We start from the raw sequence: 27,960 nt of genomic DNA, 5'->3' as shown, positions 1-27,960 counted from the left end.
CTGATCGGCTGAAACTTGAAATCGATGGTAATGAATTGGATAGAGTGAGGGAATATAAGTACCTAGGAGTTTGGATGGATGAATCAATGAGATGGCAAAAGCAAGTTGAAGAATGTTGTAAAAAAATTGCCACACGACTAGCATTGCTGAGACGCCTGCGGAAGTACCTAACCGAAAGTAGCGCTAAAATCCTGGCAAACTCATTAATCCTACCGTATTTTGATTATTGTTCTTGTGCATGGTCAAACTGCTCACAAACCCTTAAAGATGTGCTTATCAAACAACACAAGAAAATGGCCAGAGTGGTAATGAGAGTGGATCACACAGTGCCAACCAACCAGGTGCTTGGAAGGTTACGTTGGATGACGCTTGAAGAGAGGTGGCGTTTGAACACTTGTAAAGCAGTCTTTAAGACACTTCATGGCAACATGCCCGAATATGTGCAAGAACTCATCACGCCTCTTGGTAGCAAACATTCATATCGTACGCGAAACACAAGTTATTATGGTCTCATAATTCCACAAGTTAAAACTCAAGCCGGAAAAAAATCGTTTTCACACTATGCATCATGTATTTGGAATCAGCTCCCCGCTGAAGTCCGAAACGCCACCTCTCTTCAAGCGTTCATAAGAGCATACATATCTCACTTGGGGTAGAATTCGGGTATTTTTGATATTCCTGTTTAATGTTAAGGTATTTTTTTTTCAAATAATATGAGTTTGTATATTATTATCGTCAACGATTAACTTTGCATTTTTTCATTTATATAGAATATTGATATTGTGCTTATGTTATGATGTAAAAAGGAATGTCCTTGATTTATTATTTTGTGTTTGTTGAACTGTTATATTTTGTCATTCTGTTGCAGGGCCCCCTAGGATAACAGTGTTTAAACCACTGATGGGGCTACCCTGGGTAAAGAAAACTGAAACTGAATAAATAAATAAATGTTTGGGATGGGTACATGTATAGTTATGACATTTCATATTATTGCATTATAGAGGAATTTTGAGATAGCAAATTGATAATGTTATAAACTTATGATATTAGAGGCATAACTTGGGTGAAGGAATCAAAATAACTCAAAATAGAAGGGCAATCTTTAGAAAATATCATTATTTTCAATTATCTCTATTATTGTTTTATGCCTTTGTCAAATAAAAACAAAGGAAACAATAAGAAACATTATCCAGGACCATAATTACTTCAAATTTGTCTCCTTCAACAAATTTCAGCCAAGAAACATCTATTTCATGCACTGTAATGCTGTTAAATGAAATGGGAACAGAAAAAAGATGCAAAATCTGACTGACATGGTTGTCAGTTTATGGTTGCCATGGCAACAAGCAACATCAAATATAGCTAAATTATATATCAAAATGTTCGAAATAAGATTTAAAGAAAAGTCACCAAATTTGGTTGAAATCGGATCAAGGGCGAAGGAGTGGCAAATGAAAATCTGGTAGGGGGGGGCACTATGTGCCCCCCCTCCCCCCCTTGGGCTTTATAGGGTTAAAACACTGAATAGTCATTGTTTCTTGCTGTTTTGTTTTAACTTACAGCAAGGATTATTTTTAAAAAAAAGGCGACATAGTACATGGTGGTCTTTACTTTGCAATGATTTGTGTTCAGCTATACACCCCTCCTTACACCTGCCAATGGATATCAGGCCTGTGCAGATTGTAGTAGGGAGGTGGTAATCACCTCCCTGCCCACTACAAAAAAATCATGAACTGTTTAATTCTGTGTCGCCCTCTATTGGCTAATGACAGAGAGCCGTGACTACCGAGGGATTGCTTACAGAGTCCACAAACGCAAACTTACATTGGATTTTGTACATTTGAATTGAAACAATGAAATGTAAACATGCAGCTATTTTTATCATGCCTGGCGACAAAAATTAAATGAAAACGTCAATAATTGTAGGTCTATTGATAATAATAGTATGTGCACTAAACATATTCCTGTAAGTATTTTTTTTTTGGGGGGGGGGGGTGGGGGGGGGGAGCTGAGCACTCCCATTTTTTTTGTTTCACAATAGGGTACATTATAGGAATACATAGGGTGTAACCTCTATTTATTTTTAACCCTGGAAGTGATAGGCTTTTGTAAGTTGTACCAGAGGGATATGTGAGAGTGAGCCTTTTTTTTTGCTTGTTAGCTGATGAAATCCAGAAGTGGCAGCAGAAGGCCTCTTTTTTTTTTCTTGCTTGTTATTGGTTACCCGGAAATAGCACCAGAAATAAAACTGGGGCCCCATTGTTAAAAACGTGGCGCTGGTCGTGTTGGAGATGTCCTTCATGTTTATCTCTCCTCTTTTTACACTCGTACAATACCAGCAAATGACCGTTTAAGTATAATATTGAGCATATTATTCTTTTGTGAGATTTTTGAAGCTTTTTTTTTTTTTTTTTTTTTTTTTTGCTAAAGCGGGGCTCCACACTAACTTTTATTTTTGGTGGCCCAAAGGCAAACATCCGACCTTTTTTGGTGGCCCGATCAGGCCACCAATTTCTGAAATGACGGTGGTGGCCCGACGTGCGTTTTTGGTGGCCTCGGGCCACCGGGCCACCGTTAGTGTCGAGCCCTGGCTAAAGTGTTAGGCGTGTTACACATGTTGTGTTACCTAGTGTACTGTTTCTCTCTGACAAAAAAACAAAACAAAAACAACTCTATAATGTTAATTATATCAGAGGGCCTATAAATGAAACTAAACTGAAAGGAGCTGATAAAAAAAGAAGAAAAGAAATATTGATTGAACTCTTGTAACATTACACCTTGTTAGATGATGAAATAATCAGGCCCTAATAAAGTAATTAATGTCAGTTACAGTAGGGCCTATTATGCCGAATATGAAAGAACGTGTAACGGGGCCAGATCCTTGAAACCATGCATGATACAGGTTCATGACAAAATCTTAATAATGGTATGGTGACGATCGATGGAGATTATGATGACAAAATAACAATAATGGTGTAGTGGTAGGCCTAATAATAATTCTACAGAATATTGATGAATAACAACAATTAAATAATGATATAAAAAAACAACAATGATGATATGTGATATCGTTATCAAATCATTGTCAATTTATAGAAATGATAGCTTGTTGCTAAAAGCAGTAGCAACAGTAATTATTACGTAGGCCCTATAGGCCTACCTACAGGGGCGGATCCAGGAATTCTGTAAAGGGGGGGGGGGGCAACTAATGTTTCTGGTGCCACTTCTGGGTTTCATTTCATTGTTTTCTTTTTATTTCTTTTGTTTTTAACGATAAATAAAGGGGGTGGGGCGTGCGCCTCTTACGCCCCCTCTGGATCCGACACTGTACCTATGCACAGTTATTCGTTTCTGTCCGAATTAAACACATGGCAGCTATAACAGGGAGGTTTTTCCCGGTAATAACGCCTGACCGTGGTATATCGACTAGATTTATTTCTGAATAAGAGAGGGAATCAGCGACATTACATAGAATAAATCCTTCCTGTTTCACACAGCATGTTCATCATGTGGATTGTGTCGAAATGAATCATAAGGCAATTGCTTTTATTCCAGGGAGGTGGGATCTCTTCCCACCTCCCTGGTTATTCCCTGGATGTACATTGTAGAGTATGACTAGGAATTCAGCAGGTTGTACAAAAACCTGTAAAAAAACATTTAAATCAAAGTCACCTTCACAACTGACACACCCACAAATTAGAAAATCAAAAAGTCGTTTTGATGACACGATTACCCCGATTCTCATCGTTACTGTACTAGGCGATCAGTCACCTTGATGGTAAACGACTGGAATTAGTCTAGCAAGATCGTTCGAGGTTTATGTGAATCAAGTTACTATTGTTCGCGAAGAGTAATAGTGCAGTGTAATGTACCGATGTGTACTCGTCCCCGTACGTGTAAACGTATGTCTCCAGGGCCGTGGTTTCGTGGCAGTATATCAACGAGACTGAACGTGGTAGGAAGCTGGTGTTGCATCCCTTCTGTACATAAGTGTTCATCTAGCTTCGAGGAAGGCAAATACCGATTTCAGAATGGCCAAAATTCAAGGTAAGAATCTGAAGTACTCAATTTCTGCAGGCAAGCGAAGGAACGGTGTGTCAGACCTGCTGTACTCGCTATAGAACACCTGGCCATCTTCATGACTACTCGACGCGATCTGCGCGTACTGCCACGGCTAACGGCCGCGATATGATCGACTGATCGATGGGTGCCGGGTATGAGGGGAGTGCAAGTGTAAGCCCAGCAGCAGCTGCTTGCTGAAGCTGTGGCCTCGGTCTTTCCGCCTCTGAATTAGTAGTCTTTGCGCCTCTGAATTAGTAGTCTTTGGTTCCAATCAATGCTACATTACTAGACACAGTGATGCGAGGATGATGGTGGTCATGATCATGATGATGATGCCGATTGATAGTGATGATGGTTGGTGATGATGTTGCCATTGTTGGTAATTATGGTACAAAATAGCTTAGACTTAAAACGAATGAGATGTTGTACACAATGTATAACTGACGATCACAATCGCAAACTTATGTAATTTTTTCCCCATAGTTTCAGACTTTGATTTATTATGATTTATGATTTTTTAACTAATGTTTACTAGATGATCTAAATATAACTTGCTCCTGTTACCTCATCCTGTCATTCAACATTAGATCTAGTTCTAGTTCTACATCTCTTCACGTTTTTGCCTAACCGCAGGTCGTGTGCCGCTGCCGCTCCTTCACACAGTATGGGAACGTTTTGCGTTTGGGCTGGTCGCAGTTTAACATGCTCAAGATACAGTGTACAAGATCTTCACTACTCTATATAAAACCAGTCTGTCCATCTAGCTATTCTAAACTGAACTGAACATGAGCTTGAGCTACAGTTTCTAAGTCTAAAAAAGCCAAAGGCAGAACTCTGACAAAAGTGCTAAACTTTTTTTATACATGTATTAAAAGGCTATTGGCATGTTTGTACTTAGACAGAAAGATCCGTCTGTCCGGAGGACTCTTTTATATTTTGCCATTAACGCTGTCCTCCGTAGACAGACGGAAGGTTGCAGTACCCATTGCTGTGTGGATGTTCTTAACCACTGTCTCTATGGAAAATTGGGTGAGGTACCTCACCCTTCTCGATTGCGTCTAATTCACGGCCCTAGGTCGGCAAATTTAAGCTTGTATGGTGAAATTATTTTTTAAAGAATACGTTACACTCACCAGATTAATGAATAATCCAACATTTTAGGAGAATTTTCAACGTAAAACACAGCCTGTCGCGTCGTCACATTCAAACTGCAGAAACATACACTATGAATCTATTAGCCAATCACATGCGAGGTAGTTTCTACGTGTTTGTTTGACTAAAACACGTACCTCGCATGTGATTGGCTTAGCAATTGTTACAGATTCAAAATGGCGACTTACTGCTCGCGAACGGCGATGTTGCGATATCGATAAAATTTCTGCATTATAACCGAGGTTATGTGAGTATTTCGATTGCACAATGTGAGAAATTTATCCCAAATATTGCTGCATAATGTGTCATGTCATGTCATACTTGTTTGAATGTAAAAAAGCTGTCTGAAATTTGGTTTATCGTAACGTTTGATCTGCGCGCGACTGCTCCACACAGGAGCCGCAATCATTGACTTCGGTCTGTATACGGAGGGGATCCGTGAAGCCAGACGCAGTCTCCGCGGAACATTCCCCGACGGACAGATACAGACCGATCTTTCGGTCAAGTTTGTACTGAAAAAAAAAATAACTCTCATCAAAATCTTAATTTATGTGAGGAGCTAAGTCTTGAGTCATACAATGTACATGTACTATGATAGGATAATTATTGTTTAAAGAGACTGACTTCTTCAAATCTTGGCAGGACTGACAATGTTCATGGAGCAGTGCCCTGGTTTCCGTTGGTATACAATAACGACAAAAAGTTATCTCTTTTCTCTACCATTCCTCCCTCTTTCTCTTTCTTTCTCTCTCTCATAGGAGGAACTGTTGTTGAGATGCAAGGGGATGAGATGACAAGGTAAGTACCAAGTATCCATTTGATGCTGACTGCCCCTCTCCTTTTCCCTTGGTACAGGGAACCGTAGAGGACTTAACACTACTACAAGGTACCCATTGGAAGGTTCCTCCTTGTATCAAGGTACTAAAAAATGAAGAAACATGAAAGTAGTGTACACACAAATGCATAGGATAGTTCGTACTGTATGTTTCCTGGAGTGACTGTAAAAAATATCAACATAATGTGTGGTAGTCTGCCAAAAAGTTAACCATGTGATGTATACAGAGACCAGACGCTGTGCGTCAGGCTACCAAAAAGTCTGTTGAAGTGCTTGAGGGGAGGATTTATAAGACTTGTGGGACACTGTACTGAACTGTAGTCCTACTGAGCTACAGTATCTACTCATTCCCTCACATTCTTGGAGCCCATACAGGGATCAGTGCAAAAAGAGGGAGCTAAGAAGTCCGACAGGCATCCCTGTACTAAAGACAGACACAGGCCTTGATTGCATTAATGAATTGAGAACAGCCATGCCAGATAGGCAGGTTCGGAAGTGTAAGCATGTATGTTGCCTATATGGCACCCGAGCTGGCATCCAGGTTCAAGCCAATTCAATGCATGCCCTCAAAATGTACAGTGCACTCTTGTTTAAACATACATGTAACAAACATGGTTATCCATAATGAAATTCTGGTTACAACGAAGTAAAAATTCAGGCTGCAACATTATTTGCTCTATGTCTTTCATTATTTATTTGTTCAGTTATAACAAAATTTTTATATGATGAAAGAAAACTGCCAGTCCCGAGGACTTTGTTATAACAAGAGTCCACTGTAGTAGTATGCAAAGTAGTTAGCACAGACTTTAAGGGACACTGACCTGCTTCTCACTTGAAACTAATATGGTACAACACATTGCTTTTGATATGGTTCAACTGGATAGTTTGCTCTTCCATTGCAAATGCTTAGGCCTATCACCTGCAGAAATAGCTAGAAAACCTAATGGGTTAAAAACGGAGCTCAGTGTTGCCTTTAAATACCATTATTAAACCTGTAGTGTAGTAAAAAAAAAAAAAAAAAAAAATAGAAGTACAAACTGTGTGAAGTGCTTTTAGTCTGTTTGGCTGTGTCTTGTGATAAAACTTTGTCAACTGCAACGGAAGAAGCAATTCAAAGGTTGTTGACTTTGATCTCCTTCAGTGATTATAACATGCAACTCTCAGCATAAAAGGTGACCTTCACTGCATTGAATCCAACACATGGCTATTTACTGGCATTTTAGTGTTGTCGTTTTTTCTCCCTCATACCAAACAGGCTTTGAACAATGTGTGCACCCATGTGTGCACACTGACTGGGCTGTATTGCTGAACACACGGAAACCCGCTGTAATCCCATTTTATGTTTCAAAGTACAATTCTGCATCAAGTTCAAGTTAGCTGCAGTAGCAGTGAAGTATCATTTATAAGCTTTGAAGCAAAATCAAATGGACGGTATTATAAAGATTTGTAATTCCTAAAATAAGTTAACAGACCCTTTCATTGTCTTAAAAAGAAGCGATATTTAGCATAAACCTTGCGTATGCAAATTAGATTGTGTATGAATTGTTGTTGTCATACATTAACATAGCAATGCAAGTTTCCCATTCAGGTGCAAGTTTCTTCACTTTGTCTCCCTAGAGCTACAAATTGAATTTGCTAAGATCGCAACTGCTGATCTGTGAAGTGAAGAAACTTGCACCTGAACCTTCACCCCTCTGAATTTACACTAGAAACCAGTCTTTCTTTCAAGTTTCCCCATTGATCATTAAAGGAAACAAACAAGAAAAATGCTGAGGGACACCCTGTGAACCAAGCTATTTGAAAGGTCATAATCTCTTTAACTGTAGATAGGCCTACATCGGGTGGATTTTTTTTTTTCTTCTTTTGTGTGTGTTTGTGCATAGATTGTGCAGGAACAATGCAGTATAACTATAAGGGACCTCTTGTCCAGCATCATGATGGATAATATTGTCCCAACACCATGGGTGCTGGATATAGGAATGATATATTTTCTTGTTTTCTTGCTGGTCCTATAGATGCAGTATGGTTGGCTGTACATCGAGTCTGAAATAGGGCAGAGAGGTCAGGAGGTTAGCATGTCATAGGCATCAGTATTTTGTAGAAAACAAGAAGGGTTTGATAGAACAGTTAGTATTATCGATAAGATAGAATTACTTCATTGACTGTTGTGCTTTTGAAAGATACCATTGTACTGTTTAGTATCATTCACCTTTTGTTTACATAAATTTATCTGTAAGTAGAGCATTACATAAACTGTACATTATGTCTTTACTAAAAGGGAAAACATTGTCCAACAGATACCTCAATGTCACATGATCCTGTTAATCCAATCACTGACTAGTGTGTGTTCGAAGAGCCCATCATAGTTTTAAACAATCTCTGTATTCAATACAAGAGGTGCAAAAGATCAAAGTGTACACTTTGTATACAGAGCTAGTTAGGGATATCTCCTGCAAAGAGTGAGCCATTTCATGTATTGTTACGGTAATTCCAGACAGACTGCAGTACCAGTGTCAAAAGGTTAAATGAGGAAAAGCACTTCATGTTTGATAGTTGAAGACCAATAACAATTTCATAATTATTATAATTCAATTAATAGAAAATTGATGTGCAACAACATTCTGTGCAGATGCAGAGCTCATCTAGTGAAGTTGAAACATGAATACAATGTTTGAACACATCTACTCACCTGGATCTGTCTATCTCATGATAACCTTTTGACACAAGGCCTCATGGTTCAGTCTATTGTTGGCATTATTGTGCTACATAAATGTGCCAAGTACTAGCTTGGCACAGCACAGAACTGCAGAGCAAGTGCAAATGCTGACAATGTCAGCACTATATGATATGGCTGAAGGCGTTAGTTTGCCCAATTCCCTACTGTAAAGCCAGACATTTTTTATGTATGATATTTTCGCAGCTTTTGCGAGGAGCAAAGTTAAATGCATTTCATATGTGGAAGTTTTTGTCTGCACCGTGCATTGACTGCTAGTGGCAATTCATGAAAAATTTCATGCCGTAAAAAAGATTGTCAGCTCCAATTTAGGGAAAGTGAGACTCAATATTTCTGTTTAAACATCCAGCAATTATTCCCATCAAAGTGGTACTGAAGTTAAACCCAATCGCCCAAATTCACAAAGATGGTAGAAATGAAACCATGGTTCAAACCATGAACAAAACCATAGAGCGCCAAGTGTGGCAAGGAATATTTTGTAACGAAATTGATCATTTCGTTTATAAAATGACCGTTTCGTTAACAAAATTATCATGTCATGGACAAAATGTGCATTTAGTTACAAAATGTCATTTCGTTTACAAAATAATAATTTCATCATCGAAACGACTGAATTTGTAACGAAATATTCCATGCGACACTTGGCGCTCAATGGTTTTTGTCCATATACAATGTAAACCATGGTTTCATTTGTCTCCTGTGTGAATTCGGGCCTACACTTTGTATGAGGATGGGCTGATTTTGCCACAACACGCATTTCCCTTTGTGACCCCTGCTCGAGTATACTCGGGACTGGTCCTCAAATGGTTAAAATGCTACAATCAACATTTAATTATTCATTTCCTCACTTGTCACTGGGCAGGTACGCTTTGTTCGGTGGCCCTTGCCCAAATACCAAATTCAGGTGACTTACATGTAGAGAAAGTTGTACCTTGAATACTGTATACGCTATAATTTTCGCGTCCATAAATTTTCGCGAATTGCCGATGTCACACATTTTCGCGAGTGGTTGAATTCGCGATTGGGGGACCAGAGAAATTATGCAGTGGCAAAGAAAGTGTGAATTTTCAACTTACTAGCATATAAGAATGATACTAGTTATACACTGCATGAAAAAGACTTGCCAAACTCTGCGAACTAGTAAGTTAGAATTCAACATTTTTGAAGTGGTTAAGTCCATCGCGCTAGATTTCTGACGAGTGGTCCCCTTGCGATAATGGATTTGCTCTCTACAGTATTCGTAAGTAGACGTGGACGTGCGTAAACAAGCTTAGCCAGTATGGTCTGTTCGGTAAGCCGTGACATGGTATTCTAGTACTGAAATGTTCGTATCATCAAGGCAAGGGATTCATTTTGGAAGGTAATATTTTCGCGTGTTGTTAATTTCGCGAATAGTTCCCGACTCGCGAAATTTGCGAAAATAAAACCCCCGCGAAATGTATAGTGTATACAGTAATAGGACGTTTCAAATGTCAGGACATCTTTAGGAAAGGCTAGCTTTCCCCTTTTTTCCACTGGAGACTCTTTGATTTTATTCTAGTCTTTATTTTCCCTAAAAAATGCGATGTAAAAGAGACAAACAGTTCAGTGATATTCAGAACTGTCTGATACAAATGGAACTGCTCTTTGTACAAGTCTGTCAGTTAAAGCATCAATGGATGAAAGAGATATATTTATACATTTGTACTGAGGTATGTGACATACGTGATTACACTCATGGAACGTAAAATCTTTGTGTTGAGATTCCAAGACACTGTAAAGATTATGTAATCATGCTTTGTGATGTACCTTTTAAAGCCTCATTTCAACGAGAGAGAGAGGGAAAAAAAAAGGAAGAAAGCAGAGAGCATGACAGAGAGAGAGAGAGAGAGAGAGAGAGAGAGAGGGGGCCCTTTAGAAAGTCTATGGAAGTTTCAATATTTTTAAAGGATTATTAGACTTGCAATGCCACTTTAAAGTCCTCATTTTGGTGGTTATGTGAAGTGCTGAAGTTCATTCTGTTGGATTCTGTAACAACACCTACACTATGTACATCTTTCCCTGTAAATTCCTACACAGTGCCTGTCATGAGTAATTGAAACACAAGGTGTTACATAGTAAATTTGGTCCTCATTTATTAATTCCTTTTTTACTTATAACTTTGAGTAGTTTTCTCTTTTAGCTGCTTTTGCCACAAATCAACACAGTGAATATAAAATATCTGCCCCAAGTGTCCTTTTCTGTTATAGTCTATGTAATCAACCCATGTAACCTGACTCCTACTGGTACTAGTGTCACTCTCACAATGTCACCTTGTATGGGACTGAAAGACAAAAGTCAACTCAATGAAATTCATAATATCTGGGATGCCCTTTGCCCCAAAAGTAAAAAGTGAAGGCCTAAAACAGTAACACTGAGGATACTTCCAAAATGGTCTTCTCCCTTTCTTTGATATCCTTAACCCTTTGAGGACTAGTCCTGCATTATGACTATACTTCGGCAGGTGTCTAACTGTAAATGGGAAGCAAAATCAGCTCATTCTTTGGTGGGTTGCTATGGTAAATTGCCAACAAGTTGCTTTTTAGCTGGATGCTTTGATAAAGGGATGGTATATCATTGGTTGAGATAAGAATTCAGTTAGCTTTTAAATTTTTGTGAGATATTTAGTTTCAGTTTCAGTTTATTTTTCCACAGTTCAGGTAAAAACATATCTCGAAACCACTTATCAAATGAATTGTCAAAAAGCAAAGATTCTAAGAGGAATTCAAAGTTAATTTATGACAGTCACTAATTATATTCAAGCACATACAGTGTACAGTGCTTTCCTTAATAATAGAATGGTTCAGTTTTGATTTAGAAATAAAGTAGTTTGTGAATGAGAGTGTTATGTACCAACTGAAATACCAATAGGCCTGCAAATTGCAGTGTAGAATACATTATCGTGATATTTCGCCAATGTGAAAGTAGGCAATTACCGTGGTATGGTTATCTTATGGCCAATCAATAAGCATGCAATTATTTCAATGTGAATGTACACATACAATGTGTGCACACATCTGTGTGACAAAATGGTTTCACTTGTAAAGAGCTGTGAAGTGTGACAACTTTATGTCATATACCTGCAATATACTTTAAACTGGTACTTTTAAATGTTTTGTCTTTACTTGTACTTCACATTGTCCTGAACAGTGTCTGAGTCAAGGCTACTATCAATCATACCATTTTACATTGTACTAACCTGTGCACTACACATTGTACTTCAATACAAGGTGACTTTGAAAGGTCTGTTCTTGCTTTAAATACCATGTTTATTCAGTCGGAAAGTCGTTCAATGCATCTAGATAGTCTTTGTCTATAGGTAAACAATTGCGATGGGGGGGGGGGGGTGGGTTTGTTTAATAGGTAATGCAGAAAAACCAAGTGATTTCTTCAAATACTTGGAGACAGAGAGGAGAATTCACACTTTACAGTTTAGCTTTTAAGTTTGATAAAAGGTTGCAGGACATTCAAATTACTGTACATATTGAATGTATAGTTTCAATGCAAAACAATTCTACTTTGTTGTACTTATAAATGCTGCCTTCTTGGTTTCCCCTATTATTCCTTCCATGGAAGAGTGATGCATCATACAGGGATAGCCTTTTGTGGTTTTGTTGATTAATGCCCTGAGGGATCTTAACCCCATTGCACTATGACCTCAGAAGCTTGTTCCTAGGGTCAGAGCATGCTGCTTTCTTCTGTATTATAATATACATGTACCTCCTTGGTTGTACAGCATACAGATGGGTACAAATTGTATACTGCAAAATGTTCCACATTCCGTATACACTGCTTTCTTCAATATCATCAGTACAAGTGCTGTAAAACATACCAAGTGCATAGAACAGGCAAAATTTAACTGCATCTGGAGCTTGTGTTTTTTCTGTGTCAATACATATGGATATCTGAGGGAGTACTTGCACCATTTGAGCCGTAAAGCCTTTGGATATGAAACATATACATGTTTTCATGGTCTGTCAATTTCATGGTCTGTCAAAGGCATTAAAAAAAAAAATGAAAAGATTAGCATTGCACTGCTGATTGTGACAATAAAAGATTTTTTATGTGTGCGTGTGTGTTCACATGCATACAAGGGGGAGGGGTGTGGGGACTGGTTTGCAAAGTTTACTGTTTTTATTATTTTTTATTTTTTTATTTTTTACTAGGTGTGTGTGAACATGGAGGTGGGACAAGCCATGTGTGAACAGTCCCTGGTCGGTGGTATCTTTGAGTTTATCATGGATGCTCCTAACCACAAGATTCCTTGTGATGAAGTTGTAGAGAGCTGGGTGATTAAAGGGGGCATGTGATCATCAATGAGCTTGTGGATAGAGTTGACCTTAGCCTCTTTCAAAGGCCAAAACACTGCGTGATGTCATACTAAAGAGTTGGTGAGGCGAATCCGTGCCTGGCAGTGTGATTGACTATTATGGGATCTGGTGTAGTTTTGGTTGAGATGGGGCTTCGGGGTTTCGAACTTTTTTTCTTTTTTTTTTTTGTGAGATAACATATTGAGAAACCTCCTATGAAATATGAAAGATCATGTTACAGTTCTAGGAGGAATTCAAGTTTTCTTGATGAGAATTGGGTTTGAAATGGCTGAGATATCAAAAGTGAAGAGGTTCTGGTAAAAGGTGGGACCCAACTAAAAGTTTATTAGGACCACTTTGTTTTATTTTGTTTAAAGGACAAGTTCACCTTCATAAACATAAGGATTGAGAGAATGTAGCAATATTAGTAGAACACATCATTGAAAGTTTGAGGAAAATCAGACAATCCGTTCAAAAGTTATGAATTTTTGAAGTTTTTTTGCAGTACCTGCTGGATGAGAAGACTACTGCAGTGTATGAATAACTTACATGTAGATGTCACATGCGTACAACAATATAAGGAAAATATAAAGAGAATTTCACAAAATTCCATCTTTTGAAAAAAGTACACATTCCCCTGACTCGTTACCGATAAATGTTATGGGTAATATTATTCCCCCTGCCTTTAGAAAGAGGCAAGTCAATTGCTCTTTTATTATGCGAAAAAAGTGAAAATATGTTGAATTTTCTTTTATATTTTCTTTATACTGTTGTACGCATATGACTCACAAGCTGTAGTAGTCTCCTTATCCAGCGGTTCCAACACAAAAATTTAAAAAATTCATAACTTTTGCATCGATTGTCCAATTTTCCTCAAACTTTCACTGATGTGTTCTACTAATATTGTTGCATTTTCTCAATCCTTATGTTTATGAAGGTGAACTTGTCCTTTAATATCTCAACCATTTCAAAACCAATTTCCATCAAATAAACTTTGAATTCCTCCTAGATGATTTCTCCCAGATGACATCCTACTAGAACTTATGATCATCGCATAATCTCTATACGCTCTAACAAAGATTGATTGAAAATGTTCACTCTTGAAGGAGTGAATAACAGAAAAGAGTGAATTTAGAGTGATATTGGAGTGAATTTTGAGTGAAAATTTTCATTTTCACTCAGTTCAGAGTGACCTCACGGATCACTCCAAAATCTTTGCGTGATTCCTGAGGTCACTGCAAAAAGAGTGAAAAAGAACGTTTTAACTCCAAATTCACTCCAACTTCACTCTAAATGCACTCTTTTTTGTATTCACTCTTTCAAGAGTGAATATTTTCACTACATCTTTTTTAGAGAGTATAGTCTCCTCATCCAGCAGTTCCAATACCAAACTTTAAAATTCACAACTTTTGCCTGGATTGTCCTCAAAGTTTCACTGATGTGTTCTACTATTAAATGTTGCTGTTTTCACTCAATCCACATTTCTCTTTGAGTTTTGGTTTCTTTTAATTGCTGAGGACGAGTCCCGAGTATACTTGGGCAGGTATCTAGATGACAAATGTGTGTTGTAGCAGACTCAGTCCATCCTCAACAGGTTAATGGTGAGTAGTACCAGTGATGGAGATGAAGGGAGGGAGAGAGAGATTGAAAGAGATGGAAAGGTGGAGCAGAGATGAAAAGAGAGATTGAAATATGAGGGGAGATATAGGGAGACATAGCTAGAGACTGTCATCTACACTTGTATATAGTGAGAGAGAGACTCAAGGTAGATTGATAGAGAAAGGAGAGAGAGGGAGAGAGATAGAAAGAAGATGAGGTTTAGAGAGAGGGAGAAAAAAAGGGATAGATAGATAAATGGAGAGAGGGAGGGAGAGATCTATAGATGGATAGATAGATGGAGGAAAAAGAAAGAAAGAAAGAGAGAGAGAGGGAGATCTATAGATGGATAGATAGATGTAGAGAGAAAGAAAGAAAGAGAGAGAGAGAGGGAAAGATTCCGCGAGAAGGAGGGAGGGATAGATCTTGAAATAAAGTAATGTAGTTGTTTAGGTGGTGTACAATAAAACAGGGACCTGCCGTGGGCAAGTGCCCTGTACCTTGTTGAAAGTGACTCTGTGGTCTCTGTGTGATAAATCCAGGAAATGGTTATGTAACTCATAGTGCAGATGGGTGAATCAGTGAAATGGGATCTTGAAAGAAAGATCACATTTCATGACCTCAGTCATGGGACATACATGTGGTGTATACAAACAATGACAGATTGAATAACCCAATCTGGCTTGACTTTAGTTCCCAGCACATGTACCAGGTAGTTTAAGATCTCGAGTAAATTTAAATATGGAGGTACTAGGCCTGCCTATTATAATTTATAGTGTCATTATGAACGCTAGCTGTCCTGGCACTTGGATGGAAATGGGCCAGTGTACAGCCATGGAGCTACATACCAGCGTATTCAACATTTTGGAATGTCTTCTCTATCACAACTCTATCATCTGCCTATCATAACCATAACCCTTGTTTGTTTATGATGCTTGTTATACAGTAAGTATGTGTATATGCCCCAGAGCGTAAAGAAACACATATTGTGCACACACCATTGTAAAATGTAGCTCCATGATAAAAGTACTTCCTGCATCCATTTCCTGTACATGTAGGTGAGACCATTAAACCTGTTGAGGACGGTTTGATTTTGCTACAACACGCATTTTCCTTAGATACCTGCCAGAGTTTACTCGGGACTCGTCCTCAAGGGGTTAAGCTTGCAAACATACACAAGTCAAAATTGTGAAACTTTGAAACATGGAAAACACTGTCAGATAGGCCTATTCTAAACCTTACTACCGGTATGTTTTGAGTGCCCGCTGGCACAGAGAAACCCTACAGCCTTGTACACACTGTCCAAAGCGCCTGTACAGAATGGGTTAAACCTGACTTGAGAAACTTAGTCAGGCATTACATTTTTATGATTCTAAGCTGCTCCCTGACTATATTAAAACTCGACTAAGAATAACTCAAGTAAAAAAACAACAACAACAATGACTGACAAACTAATGAAAATATTTCTAAATATGTTTATGAAGAAGTTCTTCATTAGCGTGAAGCACTTGATGGTGTGAAATATGTAAATAAAACCATTTTTTCAGTTTTTCTACAAAATATTTGGTGAATATTAGATACATTGTTTCCTTTATTACTATCTTTCTTGTGAATGGGATTATCCCCAATGACCTGGGTTATCATAGTGAAACAGCACACACACACACACACACACACACACACAAAATCCTACATTATATGTTATGACAATTGCTCTACCCTTACAGTGCAGACAAACAAAAAAGTTTATATCTGGTATGGTGAAAAAAAGAAACAAACTAATTTTACTATGTGTACATCTCGTACACCATAATCTTTTATGTACATGCAGACTACTCCATAATCACTTTTGCTGGTAGACGAGAGGTACATACAAATGTACACGTGTATATTTATCATTTTTATTTTCATGATGTTCAATGTCTTAGGTTGCTATGATCAGTTTTTCACTAGTTCATCTTTATGTTTGTTCTTTTTCAACCCTTTAGTTTTGTGACAAAGTGCACTTTAAATAATTTCTAAGGTGGAAAATCATAATTTCTGTATTTGATATCAATATTGTGATATATACATTTCTACTGAAAGATATGTGATACAAACGTGTATATACCACATAAAGATTGTGAACCTCTTTGCTAGACAGATGATATTTGAACCCATAATCATCTTCTTTGGTAATATTGTGAACTGCAAAAAGACCTTGTCCTCATTGAATTGAAACTGTTGATATGTTTTATATTGCAGAAAGATTAAATGTAATTGGTTTGAATGCAGTGTGTTACCTATCTGAAAAGAACAGAAAAAAAAAGCACCTTACAACAAAAGTTTCCAAATAATAGCAGAAACATTAATTTTGTCTACTTTAAAGATGTGATTGCGGTAGACTTCATTTTTTTTGTCTTCCTCTTTGAGTCTCATCATAATGTAATCATTATTTTTTTTAATTTTAAAGGTAATGATTACTGTTGGGAGCAGTGATTAAAAAATATTTGAGTTATCACATTTGATGCATACATGTATGTATAGGTCACTTTTATTACAAAACATCCTACCATATAAACAAAAATGCAATAAAGCCTAGAATGTACGGAGATATCACTATTTTTCTCATTAAACCATAATTGTACACTGGACAGTTAAGCTAGTCTAGAAATAATTTCATATAACTATTGTTCACACGTTGTATATTTAACAATAATTGCTAATATAATGAATAAGATTTTTACATTGGTTGTTTCTATCCCTAACTCACATTTTAGATCCATTTTGAAGCACAAAAGCTGGGTTTTTGTTTCATCTGCAAATAGTAAATAAAGCCTTTAAGATGTGATTTTGGTAGACTTCTTTTTTTTTTGTCTTTGTCTTTCAGGCTCATCACAATGTGATATTACTACAGTGTATTTTGTTGAATTTTAATATTTGCTTGTTTTCCTCCTAATTTTCTCCAGAATCATCTGGGATATTATCAAGGAGAAGTTGATCTTTCCCTTCGTTGATCTTGACCTGAAATCCTTTGATCTTGGAATTGAAAACCGTGATGCCACAAATGACCAGGGTAAGGAAACATTTCTTGATTAGCAGCATTTGAAGGGAAAGTCGCCTTACGTGGTCTTTAAGCCTTTAGTATCAGTAGTGAAATGGCATTAATTTGTTTGTTTCTTTTTTCCGTCATCATGAGTTTAATAAGACCTTGTGTGCACCAAAAATAGAATTTACTCAAAGTCCTAGGAAACTCATTATTCCTGTATGACCGCTGCTTCGTTCAATTTTTTTTTTTTTTTTTTTTTTTTTTAAGATTGTGGCAGTCCATTCCATTGTACAGTCCATTTTCCAGTTAGATTTTAAGATACAAAAACTATTAAAAACAAATGAAAGGGAAAATTTTCTGTCAACTCAAATACAAGCACAAAGATGTGTTATTTTTTAAGTCTCATATGTTCTTGTGAAAACATGATATTAGTTGTACTGGAAATGTGAGGACAATGAAATATTGAACCCGTTTCCCTCAATTTGATAAGTTGTATATTGGGGTCACTTTCAGCAGATTATTGAGTAGGGTCTGAAACTGTATACACAGCTGACAGACTGAGTGTCAAGTGGAAGTTTGGTACATCATGTCAGCACGATTTGTCATTAGTCATACCCTGTGATGGAATTCAAACAAAATGTTTCCATTGATCTGTTGTTTTAACTTCTTTTATTAATTTCGTTATACAGTCACGGTGGATTGTGCGGAGGCCATCAAGAAGTACAATGTAGGCATCAAGTGTGCAACCATTACACCAGATGAGAAGAGAGTGGAAGGTTGGTTAATCCTTGATTCTTCCTCCCATCCGCCTTTTCTTTTTTTTTCTCTCTCTCTCTTGTTCCCCTCATAAATAAATATGAGCAGCATCAGCATTGGATGCATCACACAGTCTCAGTTATTAGAATATACTTGGTGTCCAAAAAAAAGTGGAACGGTGGATTTTCAGTACTTTGCATTCTAAAAGTGCTATATTTTTTGACATTATTAGAAAGGGCATCTTCCGCAGAAGACAATGATACCAAAATCATTAAATTTGGTTCATAACTTTTATTCTACGCCCAATAAATGTAATCATTTTCAAATTTTGCTGGATTTGTGCGACGTATGAGTGAAGAATTTTGGTGCGACATGCATTCCATACGGTGTTTTGTGTAAGCCCGTTGATCCATGTCAACAAAAGATACAGCTTTCACATTGGGTGCGCACGCACACACACACACAGACACATACACACTGTTTTTTTCTGACCCACGCCCAATGTGAAAGCTGTATGTTTTGTCGACAGAATGTAATCTGTAATAACACTCACAATGTAGGAGTTTAAAGAGTGAAAAAAGATATTGAGCCTATATACAAATATGTAAAACATGATATATCGTTTGTGTGGATACTGTGTGACACAGAGAGGATTTTTTGTCCTCTTGTCATTTCCCAGAGACCAAGTATATCTCTGTGTAGTTCCAAATAAGTTTCATCCATCTCACACACAGTCAAACCTCCCTCTTATGGTCACCTGTCTATAGTGGCTGTCTGATTATATACGGATATTACAAATTCTCTTTGACAAGAAATTATTGTTTCATGTCTAAACTTCCCCCATACATGATGTGCAGGAACTATTCTTTTTTTTTCCCCTAGTAATGCGAAATATATTGTGGTGCAGAATTTTTTGGGAGATCATATGCAATATGTGTATGAACTAGCACAAAACAACATGGCATCTAGACTTTATTCAGATGTTCAAATATGTACCGAAATACTCATCTCTGTATTGTGTTCATAACCAATTGAAGTTCACTGTAAGAGGCCTTGTGCGAGGGAGTAGTCACAGAAAAAGTTTCCACTTTGACAGTAGATCTTATCTTGTTGGCATATATTGGAAGCTTGTTAACATTTTTCTGTATTTCACTTCCCTATTCTCTTTCTTGTCGTTGTTGCTCGCTTACAGAATTCAAGCTGAAAAAGATGTGGAAGTCCCCCAACGGAACCATCCGGAACATTCTGGGAGGCACCGTCTTCCGGGAGGCCATCATCTGTGAGAACATTCCTCGTCTTGTTACCACCTGGACCAAGCCCATTGTCATTGGCCGCCACGCCCATGCCGATCAGGTGTGTTGGCATCTTCGAATTCTTCTTACATGCTGCCTAGCAACGCTTGTCCTCGTAGAGAGAAAACTTCTGTGTCCCATCATGGAGAAGTTTCACATCAACAAGAAGATGTGTTTGTAATAATGTTTCTGCAGTGGGTTCTGTACATGTTTAGGAGGTATGGGTGGTGTAGACACCCCTCTTTCTGAGTGAAAACTAAGGTCCCCTTAAGGGCTAAGTCAAAAACTTCATAGGCTGTGAAGGGTCATGTTTTTGGATGACAAATGATGTCTATAATATGATTATATATGAGATGATAACTATGTGTTGATTTGTATGTAACTCTTTTATTTTCCACCTTCCCCCCTCAAATCTAACAACAATGAATCCCTGAGCAGTACAAGGCTACAGACTTTGTGGTCCCAGGAAAGGGCAAAGTTGAGATCAAGTTTACCCCAGAGGATGGGAGTGAGGGGCAGTCATTCACCGTCCATGAGTTCAAAGATGGTGGAGGAGTTACCATGGGGATGTTCAACACGGATGTCTCCATCGAGAACTTTGCCCACTGCTGCTTCCGGTATGCCCTCGACAGGGGCTACCCTCTGTACCTCAGGTATGCTGACCTTCATTTTAACTCTTTCTTTGCCACGATTTGACCCCCGTGTGTGCCACCTAATTGTGAAACAGCAACGTTGTCATGCTTTTGGGGCTTATCTGTTTTTCAAAATCTATGTAACTTTCATAGATTTTTGTTACTATGAACATGTAATGAGCTAAGTTGTAGAGCAACTGCCAAGCTTTACATTTAGATGTATTAAAATTATGTGACGATTCTGTGGTTGTTTTCCTTTCAAATGACCAGTACATTATTGTAGAGCCATGACTTTTGCACACAAAACCGTAACAAAAACTCTTACAAGCAAATCCACTTGGGACTACCGCTTGATTGTAAATCACCACGTGACATGTAAATGGAAGCTACATAGGACAGGATTGGAATCGCAAGAAATTCTTTCAATATACTGTCCGTGACATTTGGTCATTTACTGATTGGTTTGGGCGGGCTTGTACTTTGGGCAGAATATGCGAATTTGGCACGCCGTCGACTGAGTCAGGTGTGTGAACCTGGCACACAAAGAGTTAACCCTAACTAGGCCGGGCTATTTAGGTAGTCGATAGAGCCGGGGGGCTCCCAGGCCCCCCCTCCAGATCTCAGCCGTCGACCGCGCAATCGCGACGAAAATTGGCACACACATTGCTTATGATGTAATCCAAAATACCATGAAGTTAATTTTTCAAAAAATTATCATTTGTGGTAAATTATGCTAATTTATGCGTAATGATGCATGAAATCAGACTATTTGGTAAAAATCACAAAATAAAGCTCAAAACATGCACATTTTTTGTGTAAAATTCTCTTTAGTATCCTTAGCAAATGTAATTAAAAAAAATTGTGATATAACAAAGAATTCTAAAGTATTTTATTGTTTTTTGAATTTCTTATGTATTTCTTTGTTTTTTCGACTTTATGTTTTTCATTGTGACATCGCTCCGAACAAGAAAATATGTTATTCATTGATTTTAATCAATAAAACACCAAAATAATCATGCTTTTATGAAATTTGCCTGTAAGCACAGTTTGCATTGAAATTGTACACAAATTCACTTTTTTGAGCAATTTTTGGTCTGACATGCATGTACATATTTATGTGTAACTTCGGAACCGTGCGCCCGGGCGTCGCAAATTTGGTGTCAACAGATGCGGGAGACTCGAAAGAAAAAAGTCATGAAACGTCGGGGCGATAACTTTTTGCGATTGCGATACATCGCGTGGAACGTCGAGGGAGGGCCTCGGAGGCCCCCCCCCCGGCCTACATTGTAGTTAGGGTTAAAGACCCAGTAGTGTGGAGAGGGAAGGGTGACCCAGCCCAGCTCGATTATATTTGGCCCCAGAACAAATTGCGTGCAACTTTATGACTGATCTATACAATACACATGTAGAATCTCAACTGGAGTTGACAATTACCAATGAGCATGCACTACTATGCACATACAAAATATTTGCTGACGGTTACTATTCATGGTTTTTTGAAGTTACCGTGGTAGGTAGTGAATTAAATGTGACCACATGTGTCTCCCCGCAGTACCAGGTTTTTGAAACTACAACCCCGCCAAATACATGGTCGGCACACCACGTTTTTGAAAGTTGGAGGGTGAGGGCAGTTTATATTTCTGGCAGCCACTTTCGGGTTTTCATCAGCTAACGAGAAAAAAAAAAAGGGTCTTCTGCGCAACTTTCTAGTGTTACTTCTGGGGTAAAAAAATGGGAGGGGGCCAAGTGGTCACACCCTATGTATTCCCTCATCTTGTGCTAAAAAGGTGGGGGGGGGGTCGGAGCTTCTATGCTGAGCTGAACTTGTTTGTCTTATCATAGTGGTTTCCTGTAAAAATGAAACTGTTTCAGAGATAATCTGAGGTATAACAATATGGTATTACTATAGAAATTATTTAAAACAGCTGTATGGATAGGGAGAGAGACAGAGACAGAAAGGCATACATTGTACATACAGACAGACAGAAGGGCAAGAGAAAACATTTCAGTGCCAAAGATTAGATTATGTTTGAACTCTCCAACTTTCATAGGGCATCTGACATAATCTAAGAAATCAGATTCATAAACCTGGTGTTGCTAGAATTAGATAAATCAAAAGCTTCATATCCAGAGGTAATTGCGATGCATCTTTTCCATTCTGTTTCCTCTGAATTCTATCACCTCAACCTGTGCAGTACCAAGAACACGATCTTGAAGCGCTATGACGGTCGCTTCAAGGACATCTTCCAAGAAATCTACGAGAAGGAGTACCAGTCTCAGTTTGAGGCAAAGAAGCTCTGGTATGAGCATCGCCTCATTGATGACATGGTGGCCTTCGCACTCAAAAACGAGGGCGGCTTCGTCTGGGCTTGCAAGAACTATGATGGTGACGTCCAGAGTGATTCAGTAGCACAAGGTGACGTAAAGACTTTATCTAGAAATCATTTTATGCATGCTTCATTTCATTTCATTTAGTTTACTCTATTTCTACCCCCCCCCCCCCCTCAAAAAAAAAAAAAAATTGTGATTGCAGTATGATATTGATTTGAATGCACATAATGACACAAAATCAGTACAATCAAAGAAAATATTGTTTATGGAATTACAGTATGAAATATTGTGACTTTTATGACAAATACCAAATCCAAATTGTTGTTAGAATGGATATTTTAATAATCCTTACCTTTGAAAATTGAGGAAGATGATGATTTATGTTTATGACCATATTTTTCTTTGGAGGGTAGGGAAGAGTTTATTTCTCTTTACTATATCATTGCCATATACATATGAGTTTTTGAAATAGGTGCTTTTTGCTCTTTTCACGCAATAATTATGAAAGTTTTAGAATCACTTTAAGGCAATGAATTAAAAACAAAAGACATCAGGGCTCAAGGGTCCACTTTTGAGTGCTCAAACACAGCCTCTGTCTACTACTACATGTATGTGTCTGTTTTTATATCATGTATACATGTATATCTGCCTGTGTGTTTGTCTGTCTCTCCTTCTCTCTGATCTGTTTTTGACTGTCTGTTCTTTTTTACTCTCTGACTGTTTATTACCTAAGATGAAAGTATAGCAAAGAAGTGATATATGTGACTGTGCATCACAAAACGAACACAAAGTCGCAGCCCTTGATTTTGCGTGAGGACTAAAAAAAAGGTGAAACGGGTCAACCAAGTCAACCTTGAGTCTTTTTTATACTTCCTGAAAGAGCTATTCTTCGTCTACATTATTCATAATTTTGGGGTCATAAAAGGAACAGGAAAGTGTGTTTTCAACAGTTTTTCTACTACCCCCTTTTTGTAGAGTCGTGTGATTAGGTACGTCTTCAGAGGTCCCTTTTCATTTTTAAAAAATCTTTTACACATCCTTCAGTTTTAACTCTAATAACTTTTGAATAGATAGTGCTACCACCTCGAAAGTTGGCATTTATTCATTATGGACAGAATGTGTAAATTGAGCATGCTTAATTTTAGCTTAAATTGATAATCTCTTCATTGTTGTTGCTACGGTGGTTTAAATCCTGTTTTTTTGTCTCATTCATCACACAGCCAGCACGATTTCTAAAGATTAATCGCTTGAATAGACTCTTTACTTCAGATCCTCTTTTCTCAGTTCACACCTTTCCAGAGTGTGTACTTTCTTTCCAGTATTTAGATAGGTTAGGGGAGTCCGTTTGAATTGAGTTATACATCATTTTAAAGCTTCGAGTCAGCTCTTTCAGAATCTGCCCTTTAAACTAAAAGTACATGTCTGGCGACTTTTTCTTGGTTTTGTGATGCAGGGTCACATATAATGATACATATGTAGCTACGAACTTAAAGGACAATTTCACCTTCATAGACATGTGGGTTGAGTGAATGCAGCAATATCAATAGTAGAACACATCAATGAGAGTTTTAGGAAAATCGGACAATCCGTTCAAAAGTTATGAATTTTTGAAGTTTCTGCTCAGTCATGGCTGGATGAGAAGACTACTATAGCTTGTAATGTCATATGAGTACAACTATATATTAAAGAAAGTATAAAGAAAATTCAAGATATTCTCACTTTTCTCACATTATAAAAGAACATTCGACTTCTCTCTTTCAGAAGTCAGGGGGAATAATATTACCCCTAACATAAGTCAGTAACAAGTCGAAGAAATGTGCACTTTATTCAAAAAGTCAAGTTTTGTGAAATTCTCTTTTTATTTTCCTTATATCGTTGTACGCATGTAACATCATACACTGTAGTAGTCTTCTCCTCTAGCAGTGATTGCACAGATCTTTTAAAAATTCATAACTTTTGAACGGATTTTCCCTAAACTTTCACTGATGTGTTCTACTAATATTGTTGCCTTCACTCAATCCACATGTATATGAAGGTGAACTTGTCCTTTAAGATTTAAGATGAACTTTAATTCTTTGTTGAACACTCCCAGGCTATGGATCTCTAGGGATGATGACATCAGTACTGATCTGTCCAGATGGTAAGACGGTGGAGTCGGAGGCTGCCCATGGAACAGTCACCAGGCATTACAGAATGCACCAACAGGGCAAGGAGACATCTACCAACTCAGTGGGTGAGTTCAGGAGTGTGATTAAAAGCAAACTAGAAAAGCATTCGGAGAGCACATACCTCCGCAAAGCAGCTCATTTCCACCCGCACACACATGCTGAAAATTGCCCAGTTTTCCACTGATAAAGAACCCATATTACCTCAGTTATTAGCTTCCTGCATGCAGTGCCTCGAGCAGAGCATGTGCTTCTGTGCACATATGTGCAAACCTCAAGTACGCACAGCTTGAACTCTCAAGTTCATTGACTCTATTTGCCCACAGATTTAAAAAAAAATCCTTCAAAATTCATACAATTCCTGGATCACTACCAAAATATAATCATCTATTTCTTGTGTCATTATCAACTTTTCCTGCAAGTTTCATCCAAATCAGTTCACAACTCTTTGAGTTTTGCACACAGACAAACCACCGCTGATAAAAGATAACCTCCTTCCTTGGCGGAAGTGATAAACAGTCAGAGAGGAAACAAGAACAGACAGACAGTTAAGACAGATCAGGGGAGAGACATAGACCAACACACAGGCAGATACACATACAAACAGACACATACTTGCAGACAGAGGCTGTGTTTGAGCGCTCAAAAGTAGACCCTTGAGCCTTGATGTCTTTTGTGTAATTCATTGCCTATTGGAAGGTGAAGGTTTTCATATAAGACCACTGGGATCACTGAATCTCATGATGAATAGGTGTAATGAAAAGCTTTATTTCATGAGCTCCCATGTGGGGCCACATTTTCTTTTTCCTTTTCCTTTTCCTGCAAACTGCTCCCCTACAGAGGCATTTACTATTATGAGTTCCTAAACATTTTATTAGCTAAAGATATATAAAAAAGTAAGAGTTTGATCTGCTTTTATGATATCACTTGATTTGATTACCTGCGGCAAATCATTTGTAAATAAGGCGCCATTTATTTCTTTTTTCCCCCCATAACAACAAGAACCACAAGTTGAATGAGCCCAGACCCATATTTTCAACGTTACACTACCTTGGCCCTTTATACAGTAATCTTGAACCAATATTTGTTTCCTTTTAACAAACTTCACTGAGAACAGTGAGATCACTCTTGTGTGAAACAGAACAAAATGTAAAAGAAAATGCACTTTTAGGTAATAAACAATGTCTCAAAACAAGAGTTTGTTATATCAGTGCTCTTCATAACGACAGTCTACTGTGGTACAAAATACATGTATCATGCACAATGTAAGCATTACAATGAATTATACCAGTGCATGATTTTGTGATTATATGATTATATTATGTGATGCTTACGTATGCCAACTTCTCATGTTGTTTTGGATGATGTTATCCCCCCCCCCCATTTCTCATGCTTTTTGATGATATCTCCCCCCCCCCCCCCCCCCCCCCCCCCAGCTTCCATCTTTGCTTGGACCAGGGGCTTGGCCCATCGGGCCAAACTGGACAGCAACCAGGCCCTGGCCAAGTTTGCCAAGGCGCTGGAAGAAGCCTGTGTCGAGACAATAGAGGGCGGCATTATGACCAAAGACCTGGCAATATGCATCAAGGGAATGGCCAAGTAAGTCTCCTAGGAGTCTTTCCCCTTTCTTCTCTCTCATTTATTTATTTCCATGCCATATTTTTGTTTTTTTGCAAAAAAGCTCCACGTTAAAAAAGCTTGACATTTAAAACAATATAATATGCCCAGAAGAACACTAATTTACTGTGGCGTTTACCATTGTCGTAATACCAGTACGATGGACTCCCATTATAATGAAGTCATCGGGACCTGCAGTTTTTTGTCGTTATATCAAAATTTCGTCGTAACCGAACAAATAAACAATAAAAATACATAGGGTAGACAATGTTGCGGCTTGAATTTTTAACCCATTGAGGACGAGTCCCGGGTATACTCGGGCAAGTGTCTATGGGAAATGCGTGTTGTAGCAAAATGAAACCGTCCTCAACGGGTTAATTTTGTTATAACTGTGTTCATAATAAAGGGAGTGCACTGTATCTGTCTGGATGACATCCTGTATATGCTGTTATTTTCGCGAATGAGGAGGTCACAGAGATTTTTGCGAGATGCGGCTTTCGTGAATTGACACAGAGGCCTTTTTAAGCGCACTATTAAATTAGCACTTGGTGGCATTTTTGCATGTTGTTAAAGTCGCGGTTCAACTGTGTTTCGCAAAATTTGTGAAAATTAAACCCTCGCGAAAATACAGTTTATACAGTAAAAGCTTTCAATATTAAAAAGCTATGAATACATTCTCATATATCACATACGATATTTGACACTTGCTTATTTTTGTGAGAGAATTGGTCCACTCATTTCCATTTTGCTATTTCTATATCTCTGTTTCCTGTTTGCCTCACAGCGTCACAAGAGCAGACTACGTGAACACCTTTGAGTTCATCGAGAAGGTGGCAGCAGCAGTGACAGCCAAATGTCAATGACTAAAGACCGGTAGCAGACTATGACTTCAGTTGTACAATGTACCTGAAATAGCCCCTGTTTGTCTGTATATTTAGCAGTGAATTTTCATCTCCAGATCAAAGTGAACTAATTACTGACAACCGGTGTCGTAAGATTCTCTTCACTCTTTTTAAACTGTCTCAATTATGTCTGTCAAACTCTCATTCTCATTAGAAACCTTACTGCCCAACATGAGGCTCATTTCTTTAGTTGTTTTTTAAGTCCTTAATTTGACATGAAGTGGTCAGACAGGTGTTTTATGAAAGAAAGTATTAATGGTTTCGTTGATATGCCCATGCTGCAATCCCATTTGGATGACAGAGGGTTTTTTTTTTCATGCTTTTAAAAGCAACTGGGCATTTGATCACCAGATTTTCCCTTTTTTATTATGGTAAAATTAAAGTTTGTCTGTATTAGCAAAATCAGGAAGATTTAGCATGAGTGCAACTATGTGGACTTGATATTTTTATATGTTCCAAATGTAGATACCAGTAGATGTTTGTGATTAATCAGGCAAAACACTGCCCCGTATGTGTGGGAATGCAACCAG

The 27,960-nt window shown here is 38.0% G+C and overlaps 1 protein-coding gene across 1 annotated transcript; it reads left to right on the top strand.

The window, feature by feature from the left end:
• Positions 1-3,901: 3,901 nt before the first annotated feature.
• Positions 3,902-27,659, top strand: LOC139733554 (isocitrate dehydrogenase [NADP] cytoplasmic-like). The gene is made up of 10 exons (XM_071644368.1): positions 3,902-4,047; positions 5,973-6,012; positions 17,656-17,762; positions 18,425-18,511; positions 19,684-19,844; positions 20,222-20,436; positions 22,611-22,831; positions 24,839-24,979; positions 26,348-26,510; positions 27,313-27,659. The coding sequence occupies exons 1-10, from the start codon at positions 4,032-4,034 to the stop codon at positions 27,389-27,391; spliced, it is 1,230 nt and encodes a 409-aa protein (XP_071500469.1). The 5' UTR covers positions 3,902-4,031; the 3' UTR covers positions 27,392-27,659.
• The last annotated feature ends 301 nt before the right edge of the window (positions 27,660-27,960 follow it).

Source organism: Diadema antillarum, unplaced genomic scaffold, assembly GCF_040938485.1.
Source record: "Diadema antillarum isolate AM-2024a unplaced genomic scaffold, OU_Dant_1.0 scf00000025, whole genome shotgun sequence".
NCBI lineage: Eukaryota > Metazoa > Echinodermata > Echinoidea > Diadematoida > Diadematidae > Diadema > Diadema antillarum.
Note: the sequence above shows the minus strand (reverse complement) of the source record. Positions and strands in the feature narration are given on the sequence as shown.

What these genes read in the sequence shown, in the direction of transcription:
- LOC139733554 (XM_071644368.1), top strand. An exon ending in GGCTACCCTCTGTACCTCAG is followed by an intron (nt 20,437 to 22,610) that starts GTATGCTGACCT and finishes CAACCTGTGCAG; the next exon opens with TACCAAGAACACGATCTTGA. An exon ending in GAGTGATTCAGTAGCACAAG is followed by an intron (nt 22,832 to 24,838) that starts GTGACGTAAAGA and finishes GAACACTCCCAG; the next exon opens with GCTATGGATCTCTAGGGATG.